Source organism: Suncus etruscus, chromosome X (genome assembly GCF_024139225.1).
Source record: "Suncus etruscus isolate mSunEtr1 chromosome X, mSunEtr1.pri.cur, whole genome shotgun sequence".
NCBI lineage: Eukaryota > Metazoa > Chordata > Mammalia > Eulipotyphla > Soricidae > Suncus > Suncus etruscus.
The window spans coordinates 37,103,994-37,125,781 of record NC_064868.1 but is presented as its reverse complement, the minus strand read 5'-3'; the positions used below and the strand labels follow the sequence as shown (position 1 = coordinate 37,125,781).

The 21,788-nt window shown below is 37.6% G+C and overlaps 1 protein-coding gene across 1 annotated transcript in view; it reads right to left on the bottom strand.

The window, feature by feature from the left end:
• Positions 1-21,788, bottom strand: part of CFAP47 (cilia and flagella associated protein 47) — a 433,368-nt gene that overhangs the window by 261,088 nt on the left and 150,492 nt on the right. Inside the window, exons 28-30 of the mRNA XM_049766890.1 lie at positions 19,644-19,766; positions 18,660-18,900; positions 11,032-11,250 (exon numbers count right to left, since the gene is read on the bottom strand). Of these exons, the coding sequence (XP_049622847.1) occupies positions 11,032-11,250; positions 18,660-18,900; positions 19,644-19,766 (583 nt within the window). The remainder of the gene's footprint in view (positions 1-11,031; positions 11,251-18,659; positions 18,901-19,643; positions 19,767-21,788) is intronic.

Sequence of the window (21,788 nt, the reverse complement as noted above, 5' to 3'; positions counted from 1 at the left end):
AACGAAGTAAAAGAACACCACATAAATCAGAGTTTGGAGGCTAGTTATACCATAGAAGCAGACAAAGATTAATCAGAAACTTACTAGACTTTTTCAGATCACAACGACAGATTTTATCATATGCAAAAAACAAAATAGGCAATGACCTGAGTGATAGTACAAAAAGTAGGATGTTTGCCTTGCATGCTGTTAAAGCAGGTTCCTTCTCTAGCATTCATAGCATCCATAGGCCACTAGGAGTCATACCTGATCACAGAATGCGAGGACTATGTGCTGAGCACTGCTGGGGGTGTCCCCCAAACTGAAAAATAAAATAAAAGAAATAAAAAATTATCTGAGTCAAGGTCACTCTACTATTATTTTAAAAAATGTTTGAAAATTTTTCTGGGCTCGTGGTTTACTCCTGGCTGTACTCTGGTGTGTATCTACTGAATGTCGGTTACTGTCATTAACAGCATTGTAAATCATAGTCTATGCCAATGGTCCTCAAACTACGGCCCGAAGGCCACATATTGTATTTATTCCCATTTTGTTTCTTCACTTCTAAATAAGATATATGCAGTGTGCATAGAAATTTGTTCATAATTTTTGTTTTAACTATAATCTGGCCCTCCAACAGTCTGAAGGACAGTGAACTGGCCCCCTGTTTAAAAAGTTTGAGGACCCCTGCAATGAATTTTAAGAAAGCATTTAGAGATGAGGTTCAGTGATGAAGCAGGTGCCTCCCATGTTTCCTTGTACCACATACACGAATACACTGAAACAACAGAATCCTTTGTAGCTAGGTTTTATATATATATTTTCTTTATAGTTTTAAATTCTTCTGATTGAAAGTTTGCAAGTAACTGGTGTTAACAAATATTCTCTTACACTACAGTGTATGAGTTCAGAATTACTAATGAAAATTATAATATTTGCTGTTCATTTTTTTAACTAGATGATGAGTTATAAGATAATAAAAGTAGTGTTGGAGGATGTCATCTTATATGACTGAAACCAAACCACAATCATGTTTGCAACCAAGGTGTTTAAATAAAAAATATTAATTAAAAACATTATAGACTTAAAATTCAATCATGAATAACTTTGTAATTAATATTTATTTAATAAAAAAGATGATAAAACTTTGGAAAATGTTTTTCTATAAAAATTTGTTTCTAGAGAATGAAATGCTACCCTAGCTTGCTTTCGATGTTGTTCAGTCCCAGGCACCCCATATGGTCTCCAGATCCCTGACAGGAGTTATTCATGGGGCACAAAGAGTTCAGCAGATTGTGGCACAGAAACAATAAAAGAAAAAGGAAAATTCAGAACTTTTAATGTTATTCCAGCCTTTTTGTTTTAAATCCATTAGATAAATACAATGTGTTGATGATAAATGTGAGATTTCTTAAAGATTATGAAAATATGAATTATTTTAAAAGTTTCATCACTTTTCACTGTACTTTCTGACTCACTATTTAAAATGAAAGACTTAAAAGAAAAAATAACAGACTTGGAAAGGGCATTCTCCTGGAAATCTTAACCATAGTGAAAGGGGCTGAAAAACAAAAGTCAAAGGAGCCAGAAGAATAAAGGGGTCCCAGAAACGCCACCTCAGCCTGAAAAGCTCCAAAGGGTTTTCTTGCCCTCAAGTCTTTTCCATCTATCTGTAAGCTCCTCCAGTCCTGAGGACTTCGGCATGAGGACACAATCTCTTCTCTGCAGGGGGAGCAACATGGGGTACTCGGATGTGAGCCTAAGGACTGTGCAGCTTTGTCTTTACTTGAGGGGTTCAGTTGGGTGGGTTTGGGCAGTGATTCCAGGTCTTGCAATATACACATAAGAACTGCCTGGAACCAGGAGCAAGCTCCACGAAGAACAGTGCCGAGTGCAAAGATCCCGCCCCTGAAACTCATGTAGAAGATTCCAGGCTGGGCTACCGTTTGCCACGCCCCTCCACTTCCTGTGGCTTGTGGGCGGTGCTTGGTCACAAACTCCTTACCGAGGAACAAGGAACGGTTACTGGTGTTGCCGGTGGCGTAGGCTTCAGGTAAGACCCGAAATAAGGACTGGGGAGACCCCAAAACTAGTCCCAGAGCATCCTATGGTGACTAGGTCACCTAGGCTTCTTCACCAATCGATCAGGTTGAGGGCTCAGTACACCAGGTGGGGGAACCTCTGGGATTTAGAGAGACAGTCAAATATGGCCGATCATTTGAAACCAACACCAGGTTGGCCCATTCCCTGAGCCCAGCTGGGGTGTGTGTGTGTGTGTGTGTGTGTGTGTGTGTGTGTGTGTGTGTGTGTGTGTGTGTGTGTGTGTGTGTGTGTGTGTGTTGTCCTTTACTTGAGGGGTTCAGTTGGGTGGGTTTGGGCAGTGATTCCAGGTCTTGCAATATACACATAAGAACTGCCTGGAACCAGGAGCAAGCTCCACGAAGAACAGTGCCGAGTGCAAAGATCCCGCCCCTGAAACTCATGGTAGAAGATTCCAGGCTGGGCTACCGTTTGCCACGCCCCTCCACTTCCTGTGGCTTGTGGGCGGTGCTTGGTCACAAACTCCTTACCGAGGAAGGAGGAACGGTTACTGGTTTTGCCGGTGGCCTAGGCTTCAGGTAAGACCCTAAATAAGGACTGGGGAGACCCCAAAACTAGTCCCAGTGCATCCTATGGTGACTAGGTCACCTAGGCTTCTTCACCAATCGATCAGGTTGAGGGCTCAGTACACCAGGTGGGGGAACCTCTGGGATTTAGAGAGACAGTCAAATATGGCCGATCATTTGAAACCAACACCAGGTTGGCCCATTCCCTGAGCCCAGCTGGGGTGTGTGTTTGTGTGTGTGTGTGTGTGTGTCTGTCTGTCTGTGTGTGTGTGTGTATGTGTGTGTGTGTGTTGTGGGGAGGTCTGGAATGCTTTTACTTATTCTTGGCCACATGGTTCTGCCCTTAGCCATAGTAAGCCACCGGCCCTGCCAATCTCCAGAATAGCCCCAGAATAAAACAGACGTTAAGCGGATAACGGCTCTGAACCACATGGTCCTTGCCAGCATTAGCAGTATGACATGGTGCCCTTCTCCCCCACATCTCCGCACCATCAAGCCTGGACCTGAGCTTTGAACCCTGTCTCTGTGTTCCCCATAGGTCGAGGATCAGGAACGATAATCAGAAGACTGATTATCAGACCCTAAGCGTTGCCTGAGAGGTCAAAGGAGAGGGAAATGAGAAGGGAAAATAAAGAAAAAAGGTAGAGCCCCTAAAAGATTTGTAGCATCCCATTCTTCCTCCAAAAAATGGAGACAGCTTACTGAGCATCCACAAATCTGACCACCTGGGCGATCTGACCTTTCAAGGGAGGGGGCTTTGTGTGCTGAACCTGAGTCAGTGCTGGCTTTTCATCATGGCCATGTTTAACAAAAGAGTTAAATAGGGTGGGGGAGTGTAACCAGGCTGACTTCTTGGGGAGCTAGCAGCCCAGGATAGATTGATTTCTGGCTCATCACCTGCCTTCATGTTGCAACAGTGTTAGCTGTCTACCCACTCCTATTGTGGGTGGAGCTTTGTTTGGATGGTGGAACACAGAGGGTAGATGTTATATGTGGTATTATCAAGCCAGTATATAATTTGATGAGTTCTTGTCCAGCTCACAACATATTTTAACTTTGAGCCTGCATGTTGTCAAAGGTGACCATTTTATCTTTATAATTTTAGGGGTAAATGTGGTGTGGTGTGGCTTCACCTACAGTGGATTCCAGGCTCAGTGTTCAGGGATCATTTCTAGCAGAAATCCAGGGCCCTCTATTGTGCCAGATTTGAACCGAGTCTACCTGTACAAGGCTGGGGCCTCAACCCCTATACTAAATCTCTAGCACAACTGGATCCCTTTTGATTTTGTTTTCTGGCAGTACCTCCTCCTCTGTTCTATTGGTTGGATCCCCAGTCCTTCAGAATTTGAGAGTTGGAGGTGTTTTCTGAACAGCAGTTAGGACTAGGCCAGCAAAATAAGATACTTCAAGACTTACATGGATTCATTGAGAGTTAGGGGGAATCCATACGAGAACAGATATTATACACAGAATCTAGAGTCAGTACTGGGAAACCCCATGGAGGATTACTAAAAGAAAAATCACTAAATTTACTCCTCATCTAGCTAAGTATAACTTGTATTTTACCCAATTGCAGTGACCCAGGCCTACAGAAAATAACATAAGAAAAAAATTCACTTGAATGATGACTGTGTCAAAACTCTCAGCCACGTTGATAGGCTTTATGCAGAGAAGAATTCAGGTTTTCTCTTACATGTTCTTAGACACAGAAGTTATGTTGAGACCTCTGAAAAACTAGCACTGTGTTAGAGCTATTTTAGGTATATTTTAATTGTTTTTCTATTTGGGGGGGTTAATTCACATTTATCTGATTGATAGTGGAGATTATTTCTACCTTTTTTTCTCTAAGACAGTGATTCCCCATTGCCTGTGCTGTGTACACCCCTGCCTTGTGTCATCCATAATTGCACTAATGCCTTCCAAGAAGAAGAATCCACGAAGGTCAAATCGTCAAAGATTTCAGGCAGTCAGTAAGGCCGAGGATTCAGAGCTTGAAAATCTCTCTAAGGTTTTGGAGAAGTCTTCTCTCAGTCACAATCCTGTGATGCCTGAAAAGAAGGAGGAAGCTGCTGGTGCTGGTCCATCCAGCACTTCTGAGGGTGCTCAGAGCCTCTGCAGCTCTGCTGCTTCTGGCATAACCACCACACCAAGTGGGCAAGATGAAGGCTCCGAGAGTCAAGAAATGTCTAACAATCCAAGTGCTTCTCAGGCTGGGGCAGAAGCTGCAAATGTGCTGGTGGGTGATACCGATTCTAAAGTGGCTTCTCTGGTGAATTTCATGATTATGAAGTATCGGCTAAAAGAGCTCCTAACTAGGGAAGATATGCTGAAGCTTTTCATCAAGGAACATGAAGAGCAATTCACTGAGGTCTTCCTCAAGGCCTGTCAGCGTGTGGAGTTAGTCTTTGGCCTTGATGTGAAAGAAGTAGATCCTGTTGACCACTGCTATAATCTTCTCCCCAAATTGGGCCTCACCTATGATGGGCTGATGAGCGGTGAAGAGGGTGTTCCCAAAACCGGTGTCCTCATTCTTGTCCTTGGGGTGATTTTCATGAAGGGCAACTGTGCCACTGAAGAAGAAGTCTGGGAAGTGCTCGATATGGTAGGAATACCTTCACCTAAGGATAGTTTCGTCTTTGGAGATATCAGGAAGCTTGTTACTCGAGATTTTGTGAGAGAAAAATACCTTGTACATCGCCAAGTAACTGATAGTGATCCTGAGGAATTTCAGTTCTTTTGGGGCCCAAGAGCCCATGCTGAAACCAGCAAGATGAAAGTGCTGGAATTTATTGCCAAGGTTCTTGACACCAACCCAAGTTCTTTTGAATCTCAATATGAGGAAGCTTTGCAGGATGAAGCAAAGAAAGCTAAAAGCAAGAGTGGAGCCTGTGCTGACTAGACTGCCGGTCCTAGTGTCAAGTTTAGTAGCTTTTCATCCCTAGAGTAGTTATGGATAGTTTTCCTATGCACAGTTTGAAGAAGTTATTGATGCTCATACACATATGAAGAGCTACTTAAACATATGCAGGTGTATCCCTAATTTACTTGCTGATACATTAGTTGAAATGTTTCATTTTATGTAGATTATACTAATTTTCAAACCCTATAGTTTTATGATTGATACTGATCATATGTTTTATGCTATAATGTGGTTAAGTTGCTTTGTTGAAAAATTTCTGTACCTCTTATTTTGTCTCTGGAGTAAAGTAACATGCCATTGGCTCTAAACATTTGTACAAAATGTGAAAGAAATTATTAGTAAAGTTGTGTTCAAGAAATGTGCCAGAGTTGGTATGGTGGGAAAGGTACTCTTGCAGATGGCCAATGCAGAGCCAGGAGAAAACCCAAACACCACTGGGTATGGCCTCAACACAAGATAATATAAGAAATGACAAATTGTTGATTTGTATTCTGACACTTATTTTTGTAGTTTATTAGTTTGTAAAAAATAAATAGAAGTAAATTAAACTTCATTCTTTTATGTCTTTTATGCCTCAATTCTTTGGGAGTTTGAAAACCAAAGTACTTCTGAAGAGTGTAATGCCTAAGAAGTGGGATGTGTCATTAAAATTTTTGCTCATAGCTTTGGCAGTCCTTTTTTGCTGGGGTATCTTTTAGTATCTTACAGATTATATAAAGGAGTTAGCATATGAAATAGGTTTTGCTTATAAAAGTCAACTATAAATAATAAAGGGGAAAGTAACTTTGTGCTTTGTGAAATTTGGGATTTCTTCAAGAAGAAGGAAGTATGCATTTAGACGTTGGACTAGATGAGTCTGAGACTCAGCAGGTCTCATTTTCAAAAGGAGTGTCTCAGATTTGAGAAAATAGAGGATAGAGTAGAAGAATGCATGTCTTCAAAGTATTTTTGAGCCATAACCATGATACTTTCTTGAAAGCATTAACTTGACCTTTGTTGGCATGAGGTGGGTGAACCAGAGACTACTCCATTTATGGGGTAGCTTTTCATCCCTAGAGTAGTTATGGATAGTTTTCCTATGTACAGTTTGAAGAAGTTATTGATGCTCATACACGTATGAAGAGCTACTTAAACATATGCAGGTGTATCCCTAATATATTTGTTGATACATTAGTTGAAATGTTTCATTTATGTAGATCATATTAGGTATATTAGATATTATGTAGATATACCATATGGGACGCTGGGGGATCGAACCGCAGTCTGTCCTAGGCTAGTTCTGGCACCACAACAGCCCCTCAAATATTTGTAGCCTCTAGAAGTATTCTGCCCATTCTTGCTTGATTTTTACCCCCACTTACTTTCTTTTCCTCAAACAGAATCACACAACTTGAACCATCTTGTTCCACCTCTCAAATTGAGGGGAAAAAATGGAGGGTACCAAGACCAAACATTTGTATGATCACTAAGTAGCAATAAAAATGATCAGACTTAAAACACCAAATCCAAAACCAACGACAACAGAATCGATACCCAATCTATAACAAGCTAGACACAGAGGGGACCACTTATACTAGCAGCCCGGGGGGGGGGGTAAGAGAAGGGAATATGGGATGCATGCTGGGAACAGGAGTGGACGGAGGACAACTTTGGTGGTGGGAATTCCCGATTCAATGTCAATATGTACCTAAAATATTACTGTGAAAATATGTAATCCACTTTGGTCAAAATAAAAATTATTATTATTATAAAAAAGAAATATAAAAAAGCTAGAATCTGAGCCCTTGTCTATAAAATTCAAAAGCTATATCATCCCCAATTTCAGCGAGCTCTTTCAGAATAACATCTTAGATTTTTGCTTAAATATCTATTACAAGGGCCAGAGAGATAGCATGGAGGCAAGGCGTTTGCCTTTCATGCAGAAGGACAATGGTTCAAATCCCAGGATCCCATATAGTCCCCTGTGCCTGCCAGGGGTGATTTCTGAGCCTAGAGCCAGGAGTAACCCCTGAGCACTGTCAGGTATGATCCAAAAACCAAATAAAAAATGTATTACTAGATGTAGTTACAAGTTATTCTAAATAATTCCACAATAGCCATATATAAGAAAGATACTGAATTTTTTAAAGATAAAAGAAGTAGACCAGGGATGCAATTCAGTATGGGAGCTCATGCTACCCATGAATAAGGCCCCCAGAGCCATACCCCCAGTAGCATTATCCTGTTTTAATAAACAATATTTATTTCATACTTCTGCCATTTAATTACATTATAATTATAAATTATTTTCCTTTATTTTCTAACAACTGTTTATGATAAATTTTTTTGTTTCTTTTGTTTTTGATTAAAAACTAAAAAGCATCACCCGGTGACACTCAGGGCTTATTCTGGCTATGCGCTCAGAAATCGCTCCTGTTTGAGGGACCATATGGGACTCTGGGGAATCACACCTCAGTCCATCCTAGGTCAGCCACGTGCAAGGCAAACACCCTACCGCTGTGCTACCACTCCAGAACCTGTTTATGTAAATTTTTATCTGCTTAATATTTCAATACTAAGTGAACTCATATAGTTCTGAGTAAAAGGTTACAGTAGGGGCAGGGCAGAAAACTCAGAGGTCAGGGGTCATGCAGAAGGATATAACATCCATCTCTAGTACCATTGTGTCCCCAAGCACCACAAGTGTTGATGATAATCAAACACAACTTCATGTTACCCTGGAAGCACCTCAAAAACACCGGCAAAAATAGTACAGCATTGCCAGACTCATATATTCAACTGTCTGAGGATTACAAGAAGAGTTTTCTGAGGCACGAATACTGTTTGGGATTAACTCTTGCTCCCTTTCCCCTGAACCAACAAAATTAAAATAAAAGTTCCAAGTATTCAGAACTTAAGATTATATTAATGGTGTATTGAGGAATAAGTTAACTTCATCTCTTTTATGTCCAATGCATTTACATATTTGAATAATATGAGGCTTCTCAAAGTGAGTTCATGAATTTAGATATAACAATACAACTTGACATCCATTATAAATTTAACTGGCTTCTGGTTCTCTACCGAATCCTTTCTTGGTCTGGAGGCTACCTCTAGCCGGCATGGGGTTTGGGGAGACCCCATGTCAAAGGCCTTCTCCCTAACTTGGGTTGCTGAGGGCCTTGATAGGCCCCCAGCCGTTTCTCTTCTGCCCCCAACCTCCAGGCCTTCCTTCCCTGGGTGCCAGCCCAGGCGGCCAGACAAGGTGGGTGTCGGGTGGTCCCTCCTGGATGGTGGGTCCTAACTTGGGGTGTGCTGAGATTTGCTCGGTTGCTCTAAGTTTGTCACTGGCAATTTCTTACCAGTCTACATGTTCAAAACCATGCGGGGGGCACAATATATATTAAGAGTATTCCCTATCCTTAAGTTATGTTTTGCATATGCAGAATGTCCATTTTGTATTCTGCCTTTTCCCACACCCCTACAAAGCTCATTTTTACTCCTTAACTCTCACCCCCCCAAGAGTAACCAACATAACAGACCAAAGCCGTGCATTGGAACTAACAACACCCAACTATTTCAAAAGACATAAAATGGACACGTATGTCTTTTGAATATTTTATGTGTTTTTTCTCTGAAAGCTATAAGTCTTACTAAATATTCTCTTTTACAGTGATGATTCTAACAAATTTTTATCTTTTCTTCTCTTTTTGAGCTGTTTAATAAGAAATTTTGGTGCAGGAGTCCCCCAGTTTAATGTTTATGATTGAACCATGTCATGGGGATTGTTGGACTTGTTCTTATGGCCCCCATACAGACCAATAACGCCACATGGCATTGTTCCTTGTTTGCATAGACACATTAAAATGGGAAAATACCCTACATATAAATAAGATCTTATCTAATAGAGACTGGAACACACAAATCTTGTAGTGCAACAAGACCTTACACTCCGAACATTGACATAATGACCTGGCACATGCCTCAGAAGAATGGACATTCTCCATTCACCCCTGAACCAGGGAAGCCATCCACGAAACATCCAAGTTTGTCTATAACATCACATGGAAGCAATCCTCTACCAGGGAAGACCCTACTGCTGCTCTGACTTTGACCTGCTCAAAAGAGACTTCCCTTAACACTGAGAAGACTTAGCAACAACAATAACCTGCTTACATGACAGTGCTCTCTGCATTGCCCTTTAATGGTGAGGTGAAACTAAAGGACGCTCCACAGCCTGACTTCAATGTAGGATATGCAGATTCCAGGATTCTTTTTTTTTTTGTGGTTTTTGGGTCACACCCAGCAGTGCCCAGGGGTTATTCCTGGCTCCAGGCTCAGAAATTGTTCCTGGCAGGCACAGGGGACCATATGGGACACCAGGATTTGAACTGATGACCTCTTGCATGAAGGGCAAGCGCCTTACCTCCATGCTATCTATCTGCCCCCCCTTTTTTTTCAATGCTCTGGGGTTATTCCTGGCTATGCGCTCAGAAATTGCTCCTGGCTTGGGGGGACCATATGGGACGCCGAGGGATCGAACCGTGGTCCTTTCCTTGGCTAGCGCTTGCAAGGCAGACAACTTACCTCTAACGCCACCTTGCCGGCCCCAGATTCCAGGATCTTTAATACAGAAACATGATACCAACAACAGAGACTGTATGAAAAATAAAAGTGTGTTGGCACTATAGACAATGTCTTGAATTGGACAAACTAGCTTGCCTGGAGCCTAGAGTTGGTCTTATGCCATGAAACTTCAGGGTAGGGTCTCCTTGTATTTAGGCCAAGGTTTTTCCTTTCCCTGGCCCTCATATTTTGGTAGGCCTATGCAAAAAATAATTGCCACTCTAACATCGTTTTTATTGTGCTCCTTTGACTCTAATCCTTAAAAAAAAACCCACTTAAACTTTTTAGGTTAACAAACTAATATGCATGTGCATGGAAATGTAAAAAAAAATACTATGCCTTTAATGTTTAAGGAGTTACATAAGTTTTATGGCTTTAGATTGCTTTGTGTGCTAAGAAATATTATAATGTATTACAATCTGGGGACTTGAGGTACAAAGTAATTGTACATGGGTTCTGTTGTATTTATCTTAATGTTCTTTGGCTGAAAGTTCAAAGTTAAGATATCAGCTAGGGGACTTCTTCTGAGAATTCTGTTTATGGGTGATTATCCTTCCACTGTAACTTTACCTTGTCCTCTTTCTTTGCATCTTTGTTCTCATAATTAAAAATAAAAAATTACAAAAAAATAAATTTAACTGAGCATTGCAAACTAATGGGTTAAGGAAAGCAACTTCCATTTCATGTGAATAATTTGAATGCATGGTAAAGTTAGATAATTATTACCTTAGATTAAAATGTCAAAAGATCATAAGATGTTTATTTACCATTATTTTCCTGCAGTATATATTATAAGAATACATATTTAGTAGAAACCAGTTAATATTTATTAAATGCAACTAATAGTAGTCTCTATATAAACCTATAATCTACTTATCTAAGACATACTACATGTTAAAATGATCACATTCATGTTCTTACTTGAGAAAATTAAGAAGTGATGAGTGCTGAGAATAAAGTTGAACCACTTTTGCAGTGCGATTCACAGGTAAAGACTGTTTTGAATCAATTCCAGGAGGCATTATCCCACTCAAGTGCAGTATGGAATCATAAATGGTCTTATTATATTTGGAAAAGGTATTCTGACAGCAAAAATTTTTGAATGATATAGGTGAACAATATTTTACTTTATATACATCTCTGTATGAAAACAAAATCAAAACAATATTAAAGTCTCAAAATGTACTTTTACAGGAAAAATTCAATTACTTATTAAACTATTTAACAAAATAAATGATATACTTTGATTCACATATTATTTCTTAGTAAAATACATTTTTAATAGCCATAAAGTTTGCATTATTTGATGATATAATGGTAAGATCGAAATAAAAAGATCTGCAAAAACCAGTACAGGAGATAAATCTGGAACCTGTCACTACTCATGTTTTAAAATTATCTAAAATCACTAACTCAATTTTTTATACTACAAACTGGAAATAATAATTACAATCATTCTCAAGGCATGTACAACTACATATGCATACATCAAAACAAAATTTTACAATACATGTATTTTAAGACTTAAAATGATAATCCTGAACATTAGAACCAAAATAGTAAAATATTTTTAAAGATATGTCTAATCATCTACTGTTCTCATATATTTCTTTCTTTACTTTGTTTTGGTTTTTGGGCCACTCAGGTGTTACTCCTGACTTTGTGCTCAGAAATCGCTCCTGGCTTGGGAGACCATATGAGACGCTGGGGATAGAGCCCAGTTCTGTCCTGGCTCAGCCGCATGTACGACAAATGCCCTACCACTGTGCAATAGCTCGAGCCCTTGTTTTCATATATTTCTTAATACAATGCAGACTCTACTGCTTGATATCTCTGGCAACAAATTGAGATCCATGCTGATTTTTAAAGGTGTTAAGTAAACTCCAACCAATTATTGTCTTTATGGGCAAGTTGTAGTGTCTGTTTTGCTTTAATTTTTTTCCAGAACAGACTGACATATAAAAAGTGTTCAAGGGGCCAATTTCAGTGTTAAATCTTCAATTTAACCTATTTCCTGTAATAGTATGTAGATTTAGAAAGGGTTTGAATACCATTACTCAAGATCTGTCTCCAACATCAGTTTATGAAAGTTAATTGCCATTTCCATTCTTCAAATTCTTTCTAAAATCATAAAATTTAAGTCTGTATAGACCTAGTATAGAGACAATACAGCTTTGATGGTGTGCTTGTCTTATAGCAGCCAACCCAGATTAGTCCCAGTACTACATAGAGGCCCAAAGTACTGCCAGAAGTGAATCCTGAGTACTGAGGCAGAAATAAGCCCTGAGCACTATTGGTTTTAACCTAGAAAAACAAACGAAGAAAAACAAAAAAAAAAAGTCAAACTAGTAGTTTCTTTTCAGCTACAGAGATTTAGTGTTTTATAAGCCTAAAAGAGGATTCTGGATGTCGAAAAATTAATACATGAACAAGGTTTTGCTCTTGGCATAAAGTGAGGGGTTGTCAATCATTTTCCATGGCTGTTTTTATTTCAACTTTCACCAAGTCAAGGGGAAACAATTTGGGTCTTCAAAGTTGTTCTAGCACAGAAAAAATGATGCTGCCTGATTACACTCAAATTCAGCATCCAGTCGTTATTTTTGAGGAAAAGGCAACATGGTCTGCCTACAGCTGAACTACTCAAAGGGCGCGTGAATGATGTAAAAGCTACACATCATATCTCAGCTATCTGTATGCATATACCACAAATATAAAATTATATACATTACAATTCAGAAAATTTAAAATTGAATTCCTTCTCTTAAGAATTAGGTTATCAGGGGCTGGAGAGATAACATGGAGGTAAGCCTTTCATGCAGGAGGTCATCGGTTCGAATCCCGGCGTCCAATATGGTCCCCCATGCCTGCCAGGAGCAATTTCTGAGCTTGGAGCCAAGAATAATCCCTGAGCACTGCCGGGTGTGACCCAAAAACCACACACAAAAAAAATTAGGTTATCAAATAAATTTTAGTTTCTTTTTCAACTTTGTATCTCCCTAATTTCAAGGTCAAAAAGACAGACACAAAATGGTCCACTGAATTTATCCTTCCTGGTAAAGAAATCACCTACCAATTACCACTGTCCCCAGCAAGTTAGTAGTGAAATGACTAGGAAGGATACACTTTGAAAACAAACATTGTAAATGTTTTACTATTCTTGCAGTAATGAGAATTAAAAAAGAACAAAAGAAGCTCAAGTTAATCAATAATAACCACCTTTATATTAGCACTTAGCTATGATCTAAAGTAATTTATGTAACTCTGCTGCACACTGTTGGCAGTAAAATTAGGCAAACAGCCCAGAAGTGGAGGTGACACTTTGTTTATCTTCAATTTATCTGAGAGCTTGCAAACCACAAAGAAAATGCATGCTATAAACATATATTTATTTGGGGCCAGGAAGGTGGCGCTAGAGGTAAGGTGTTTGCCTTGCAAGCGATAGCATAGGATGGACCACGGTTCGATCCCCTGGCGTCCTATATGGTCCCCCCAAACCAGGAGCGACTTCTGAGCTCATAGCCAGGAGTAACCCTGAGCATCAAACGGGTGTGGACCAAAAACCAAAAAAAAAAAAACACATATATTTATTTACATGTCAAAGAGTTCCTACATCAAGCTGTAAGAGAAGGAGAAGTATTATTAATAAAATATCATTTAGATAAGAGCTTGGGAATGAATCTCTTCAGTGGCAAGTAAGACTTGGTGTCTACAATGCTATCAGTAGTTGATAACACGATTAACATAACTCTAATCAAATTTAATGGTTTTGTTTACCAAATACTTGTAATAAGCTTTGTCTAAATATGTTTTAAAGTACTCTCTTAAATATAACAGCCAGATAAGGTACTTGGTACCATTTATATTCAAAAAGAATGTAACAGATGCATAGATAAAAGTTTTCTAATTTCTGTGTTTTCATTAATGACAAAACATGAGTATTCAAGTAATTCATTTCATTTTCAGTACATTTTTTTCTGGGCCATTCATTTTATTTAATGTTGACTTACATTTTATGTAGTTCATCTGGTTTTCTTTGTTCCTATACTAAAATGAAAGGTTTAGAAATACAATGTCTAGGTTGGAAAAATAGGAGTGCTTCTCCGAAGCTTCCTGAATGGAATATGTGTTTTTGTCATGTAGAGGATGCAGGCTGAAGGTGGATATATTGGCAGTGAAAGCTTGGACTAGCTGATATGTACTGTTTGTTTTTTGTTTTTGTTTTTTGGTTTTGGGCCACACCCGTTTGATGCTCAGGGGTTACTCCTGGCTATGTGCTCAGAAATCGCCCCTGGCTTGGGGGGGGGGGACCATATGAAACGCCAGGGGATCCCGGTCTGTCCTATGCTAGCACTTGCAAGGCAGACACCTTACCTCTAGCGCCACCTTCCTGGCCCCTAGCTGATATGTACTGTAATTATTCCACCAAGATGAAATAGAATTTCCAGTATACTTAAAATTGTTCTCTGAGCAGTTGTTTAGAGAAAAAACGATTTACCAAAGTTTATCCATTTAAAAGTGGGTCGACTGTGACATTTAGCACATTTCCTCAGATAAATTCCCACAAAATTGTTTTCTTACGATAGTCATTTCCAAATATTTTGTGATTTGTAGAAAAAATTTAAAATAAAAAACATTAAGGATCTCTAGGTAATAAAACAAATAATTAAACAAAAAGCAGGGCCAGAGAGATAGCATAGAGGTAGGGCATTTGCCTTGCATGCAGAAGGACGGTGGTTCGAATTCCGGCATCCCATGTGGACCCCCCGAGCCTGCCAGGTGCGATTTCTGAGCATAGAGCCAGGAGTAACCCCTGGACATTGCCGGGTGTGACCCAACCCCCCCACACACACACACAAAAGCAGACAATTCTCTTAAATGATTTCATTAGTTTCTGCTAGTCCACCTGAATTTCTCTTGAAAATAAAAAAAAAACCATGAATAGGACCATAACTGTGCTTCTGCTTTGAATTGGTATCTACAGTGAAATTACCTGAGATTACAAACCATTAAAGCAATATATCTGTATCTTCAGGTTCAAGAAAGTTGATAAAAAAGTATGTCAAAAGATAGTTAAAAATATTAGAAATAAAACAGCTTTTGATATCCACACATAAATTCATGGTGACTTTCAATTTTCCAAGTAATATGTCCTATATTGAATGACTTTGAAACTGGAGCTATTGATGTAAGGCAATTCTACTTTCCTTGTTAATATGCATGATTTCACTAGAATTTATTGCTTGCATGGGACCTTATTGTTTCACTTGGTCAGAATTCTAGATTTAATCTCATTAGAATTATATAATTCTGCATAATAGACTACTGTTTTTACGATTTTTAGGAACTTATATACTCAGTCACAGGAACTTACAATGTAGAGCCAAAGAAAAAAGCAAAAATGCTAAATGGGTCTTCCAAATGTCAGGACTTCTCTAATAACTGGAAAGCAGTATGGTATTTCAAAGCAGAAACTCAGATTGGGGTGCATGGATTAATCACCTGGCTCTGCTATTACTGACAAGTCACTCGCAAAGCTATCCTCCCTCTGTGTTCAAGTTATCATTAATAAAATTGAGATAATCACATAATCATATTACCTCACAGGGTAATTATAAAGAAAATAAAAAGAATGTCCAGAACAGAATCTTATAGTAACCATTTGTTAACAAATTACCCAAAATTATTTTTAAAAAACAAGAGAAAGCAGCTTTAACATGTCATGGCTAACCAGCCCACAGTAACGAGAATAAGAACAGATATAATGACATTCAATTATACAATTAGAAGTTACTGGAAGGGGCCCGGAGAGCTAGCGCAGAGGCGTTTGCCTTGCAAGCAGCCGATCCAGAACCAAAGGTGGTTGGTTCGAATCCTGGTGTCCCATATGGTCCCCCACGCCTGCCAGGAGCTATTTCTGAGCAGACAGCCAGGAGTAACCCCTGAGCACCGCTGGGTGTGCCCCCCCCCAAAAAATAAAAGTTACTGGAAGAGTTGATCTATAAAAAAGTACATTTCCTACTTATATCTGACTTTTAAGTTTTATCCCTCAAAATATCCCTGAAATACCAGAAAATTTGAAGCAATGGAATAAAACTGTAATAATACTGAATTTGTAAGAGTTGAATAAGTCAGAAACATTGAAGAAAATCTGACAGGTAATGAATGGAATTTTATTGAGAAGTATAAGAAAATGACAGGCTACATAATAACAGCAGTTTATGAGTAAAAGAAAAAGCATTTTCTTAAAGAAATATGAGAGGATCTGAGAATCTAATTTGAGTTGGTAGATACAGAGGGGAGAGTTAATTTGTGGGCAAGGAGTGAGAAAAGGAAAGATGAAGAAAGTAATAAAGGAAGGAAGGGAGGGAAGAAGGGGGATGGAGGGAGAGTAATGGAAAAAGAGAAAGGAAGGGAGAGAGGTAGAGAAGGGAAGGAGGACCATGGGGATAAAACAGGTATGCTTTGTGCATGCAAAGCATGCAACCCTGACCAATGAGCATTCTCCTTTGATCAAAGTTAGTAATTACTATATGAAAAAAGAAAAAATAAAACTGAAATATTAAGCTCTATGAAGAAAAGCAAAAATAAATCATAGGTAAGGAACAAAGTTACAGATCTGAAAAGAATTAAATATACAATTTAAGTTTAAGGAATAAGTAAATTATAATGAAAAATAGTATTGAATTATTTATAAAACATATGGATAGATTAATCTAATAACTTATTCATTAAGAAATAAAAACATGAAAGAAAACTCCTAATGTCAATAAAAATAAAGGAAATGGATCCAGAAGATGCCAGTGACTTTGAGCTCCCAGGGTAAGCATAAGGCTGTAAATTCAATACCCCAAACCTATACACGTGCTTACAGGATCCTGAGAACCCCTCTGTCTGTGATTCCCCAAAGGAGAAATACAGAAAAATAAAAATAAGTATAATTAATGATCAAGAGACTTTAAACACATAACATATTTCTAGTCTCAAATGTTAATAATGAATTATTAACACTCATTTCACTCACTTACCCAAATGGAATAAATTATTAAGATGTACTCAATAAAGGCAACTTTTTCAGTAGAACAAACACTGAAGAATTTCTCTAAGATAGTCCTTAGTGTTGAATAATTTTATGATAAAGTCTGTAAATTTTTAGTTATGTGCTGCACTAAATGACAGCACAAAGATATAACAGAACCTAATACACTCTGTGAAACAAATTATTTATTCTTTTTTGTTTTTTGGGCCACACCCAGTGACACTCAGGGGTTACTCCTGACTATGCACTCAAAAATTGCTCCCTGGCTTGGGAGACCATATGGGATGCCGGGGATTGAACCCAGGTCTGTCCCACGTGTAAGGCAAATGCCCTACCACTGCACTACTGCTCCAGCTCCATGAAACAAATTATTTTATTAATTAAAAAAATCAAAATAATCTGGTGGTGGATAAGATATGCTGATTATATATTCTTAAAACCACACTGATTCCTTTAAAAATAATAGTTTAAACCAGAAATTGTGGCATATGGCCACAATGGAATAGTATTTAGTATTTGAATTGTTGGAGTGTGGGAGTAGATGATGAGTCTTAGGTGCATTGGTGGTGTTAAGGAGGACAGAACAAAATTCCAGTCAGAGTCAACAACAATGAAATCATTGAGAACCAAACTTTAACAACCAAATTTAAAAATGGGCTGGTTAACATGGCAGGATAGGGTAGGTGGGTGGTGTCATGGGTGGACTCTGGGAAAATTGGTAGAAAGAAGTTGATACAGGTGGTTGGATTGATCCTGAAACATTTTATGTCTAAAATCAACTATGAAGAATTTTGTCAATCACAATGTAATAATTCTATTATTAAAATGAATAAAAAATTACTAGATATAAACAATGCATTTTTAACTATTTCTTATGTATGAAGTCAAAAACTATGTAAGGCAGTATGGGTAAATGAACTGTCAAAGAGTGTGTCAAGCAAATGGATCCACCCTGTTCAATATCTGTTACCTTACTGCACTCTACTAAGGACTGATATTTATTTCATTTATGTAGAAATGACAAGTTCCAAACCTTTTCTTTTCTTACCTCCATTCTTGTTTTTGGGTTACAAACAATATTGCTCAGGGCTTACTCCTAGCTCTGTACTCAAGAATCATTCATGATGGGCTCAGTGGACCATATGGGATAGATGCTAGGTATTAAACCTGGGTCAGCTGTGTGCAAGGCAAGTGCATTACTTCCTATATTATCTCTCCAAAGCTCCAAATTTTCCGTTTTAAAATGTCTTTACCTACTTATGATTTATATATCCTTTCTTATTACATAGATAAGAAAATGGACTTCAGGAATTTCAATTCTTGTCATCAATGGTTTAGAAAAATAAAAAACAAATGTATACTATAGAATTATACTAACAGTTTTTCTTAAATCTCCCTATTGATATATAGGTTTAATATATATTATTTAATATTGTATTTCATTTAAACAATTATAATAAATAGATTATATGATACAAAGCAAGTAATTTAGAGAAACTAAGCTAGTCCATACTTTCTTGCTGTCTCTGGAATAGACAGAGAATGAGGTCCTCCAGGCCAGCCAAAAAGACTAAACCAGGTCTGTGTTGCATTTACAATCTTCTGAAAGAAGGTGTGCGCCTTTGTTCCTTCATTAGGAAAATAGAACTGTTTATTTTCCTCCTCAGTTACCACCGTTTCATCATCATCTTTCGTTATCTTTTGAGTTTTGAGTAATTTGCTATGCTCATATGTCACTTCCATACCTACAAATAAACAATTGTTTTTTTAAAAAGTCATAATCAACCATATAGTAAAACATTCTCTCACCTATTGCTATTATTTATATACCAGGAGTACCTCATCTTACAAAAAGTCCTATATCTCAAAGGTGGCTCAAGTAACTAGGACCCTAGCTTTACATATGCGAAGCCCAGGTTCAATCTCTGGCTACACATAGTCTACTGAGCAATACCACCAGGATCAAAACTCAAGAAAAACACTGGGAGCAGCCCCTCAGCACCGTTGTATGTGATACCCAAACCAAATAATAACAATAATGATAATATTTATACAATCTTTAAATATGTAGACTAGTGTTTGAATAGTTCATTGCAAATAGTAGCACATATTTCTCTGTTCTTAACTTTTTCTAAAATAAGCCATAACGGATTCAAGCTAGAAAAAACAAGTAGGGAAGTTTGAAAACTCTGCACAAGGGTATCTGTGATGTCACAGATAATTAATAGCGTTCTCCAAGATATTTAATAGTTTACTCAAATATTATTGTCACATCTTGTAGATATCATATACATTAGTATTATTAGTTGTTTTAATTGGTTCAAGCCACTTAATTAATGGACATGCTCAGAAGATCTCCATTTCAGGGAGAAAGTACAGGGATTCTAACCATGCTCTGAACCCTAAGCACTAAAGTCCCTCTAAGTTAATTGAAAAAATTTTAACAATCATTTTATATACAGGGATTATATATAGGTAGACTATGCTTGCCACATACCGACAGATAATCTTCTTCTATTAGTAATAGGTGAAGGTTCACATTTAGAAAGCCGAGGATTAAGAAATGCATTATCTCTATAGAACAATGTTAAATTTTCATTCAAAAGATTTGCATTATCATCTAAAAATGACAAAGAAGAGTTCATAGTACATCAAACAAGCATTGTAAGTCACAATGAAATAATCTTAACTTAAAATATTATTTATACCAAAATAAAGTTTAAATGGCCCTAATATAGAAAAAGATATTAAATATAAGTAAAACAAACACTTTTATGACTTAAATAATCTTAATTTGATATGCCAACTATTAAAGCACAAGCACAATAGAGAATGACCAAAATTCAACTTTGAGCATGCAAACATCTTCAATGTTTCTATACTTCCAATACAGTATTAGTATAGTCCTAAAATTCAGAGGTCTGAGTGATAGTACATGAGGTAGGATGCTTGCCTTGCATGTGGCCCACCAGGATTCAATTGCCCAAAGCACATATGGTTCCACAAGCACTGCCAGGAGTGAACCTTGAGTACAGAGCCAGGAGCAATCCTTGATTACCACTGTGTCCAAAACCCACAAAAAAATAAAAATAAAAATTAAAGAAGTGACAAGCAATTTCATCCTAGTTAACTGTCTAAAATGAAATAACTATTTATAAACTAATATATATGTATATATATATATTTTTTTTTGGTTTTGGGGCCACACCTGGTGACACTCATGTGTTACTCTTGGCTCTGAGCTCAGAAATTACTGCTGGCTTAGGGAACCATATGGGACACTGGGGGATCGAACCGCGGTCTATCCTAGGTCAGTCACATGCAAGGCAAACGCCCTACCACTGTGCCACTGCTCTGACCCTGAACTAATATAATTTCTATAGCTTACAGTCTTTTCCAGTTAAATTTGCATATATACAGGTTGACCTGGGTTAACTTGAAACAAAGCATTAAAAATGCCAATCAAGTATCTATCTATCCATCTTTCCAACCACATATATGAATGTACAAATATAGTAATATGTATAATGTGTCCATCATATATTTCTATCAGAATTACAAGATCTGTACAGTAAAGAATATCTAAGTTAAAAGTTTGGTACTACAATTTCTGAGCTGCTGAATCATGGCTATATTGTATAAGGTCTCTGAAATGTGTTATTATTTATTAAGGGAATCCAAAAACTCAAAAATATGAGTTTATAAACATTACTTTATAAGCAGTAACAGTCAGTAATTTATCCTATGTTTATTTTAATTTTGTGGTATAAATCCATTCACAATATATTAGAAAACCTTTAGTAGGTATGTTTATCTCTAGAATGTTCTATCTACACTAATGATCTACTGTAGACTTTCTAGAGGTAAACCTTAGAGAATAAAGATAGGAAGATATATTATATACAGGTATACATAGAGAGAGCAGTATCTTTTAAAAAATATTTCCCCTGAGGCCCAAGATTTATAATATGATTCATGATAGGGTTTCATGCACAGAGCTATCAAATACCACACTTTCATCATGTTTTGCCATGAGTTGGTTTGCTTTTTTTGTTGCTAAATTTGACAACTACTTTATATATCTTAGCTTTTAACCCTTTGTAAAAATAATACTGGAATATAATATTTCCTTCTCAGGTAGGTGTCATGTTCTTCTGCTCATCATTTCTTTTGCAGTATGGATGTTTCTTAATTTGATATAGTTCCATTGTTCATTTTTACCTCCACCTGCTTGGCCAGTTTCATTTTTTCATTGAAGTTTATCCAGTATCATGAAAGTTTCTATGTTTTTCCTCAATATATTTTACAGATTTGAGTCTAATATCAAGGTAATTAATATACCTTGATTTGAATTTTGTGCAAGATATGAGATAGGTTTCTGAGTTAACTTTTTGCACAACTTTTTTGCATTTCTTTATCAGCATTTTTTGAAGAAGTTTTCTTTGCTCCATTTCATACTCTATCTCCTCTGTCAAAGATAAGCTATACATTTACTTGAGGATCTGTCTCTGGACTCTAAATGTTATTTCATTGTTCTGAATTTTTCTTTATTCCAGTCCTATAATGCCTCTATCTACTATGCCTTTGTAGTGTAATTTCAAGGTGGAAAGAGAAAAGCATTCCATTTCTCTTATCATAAGAT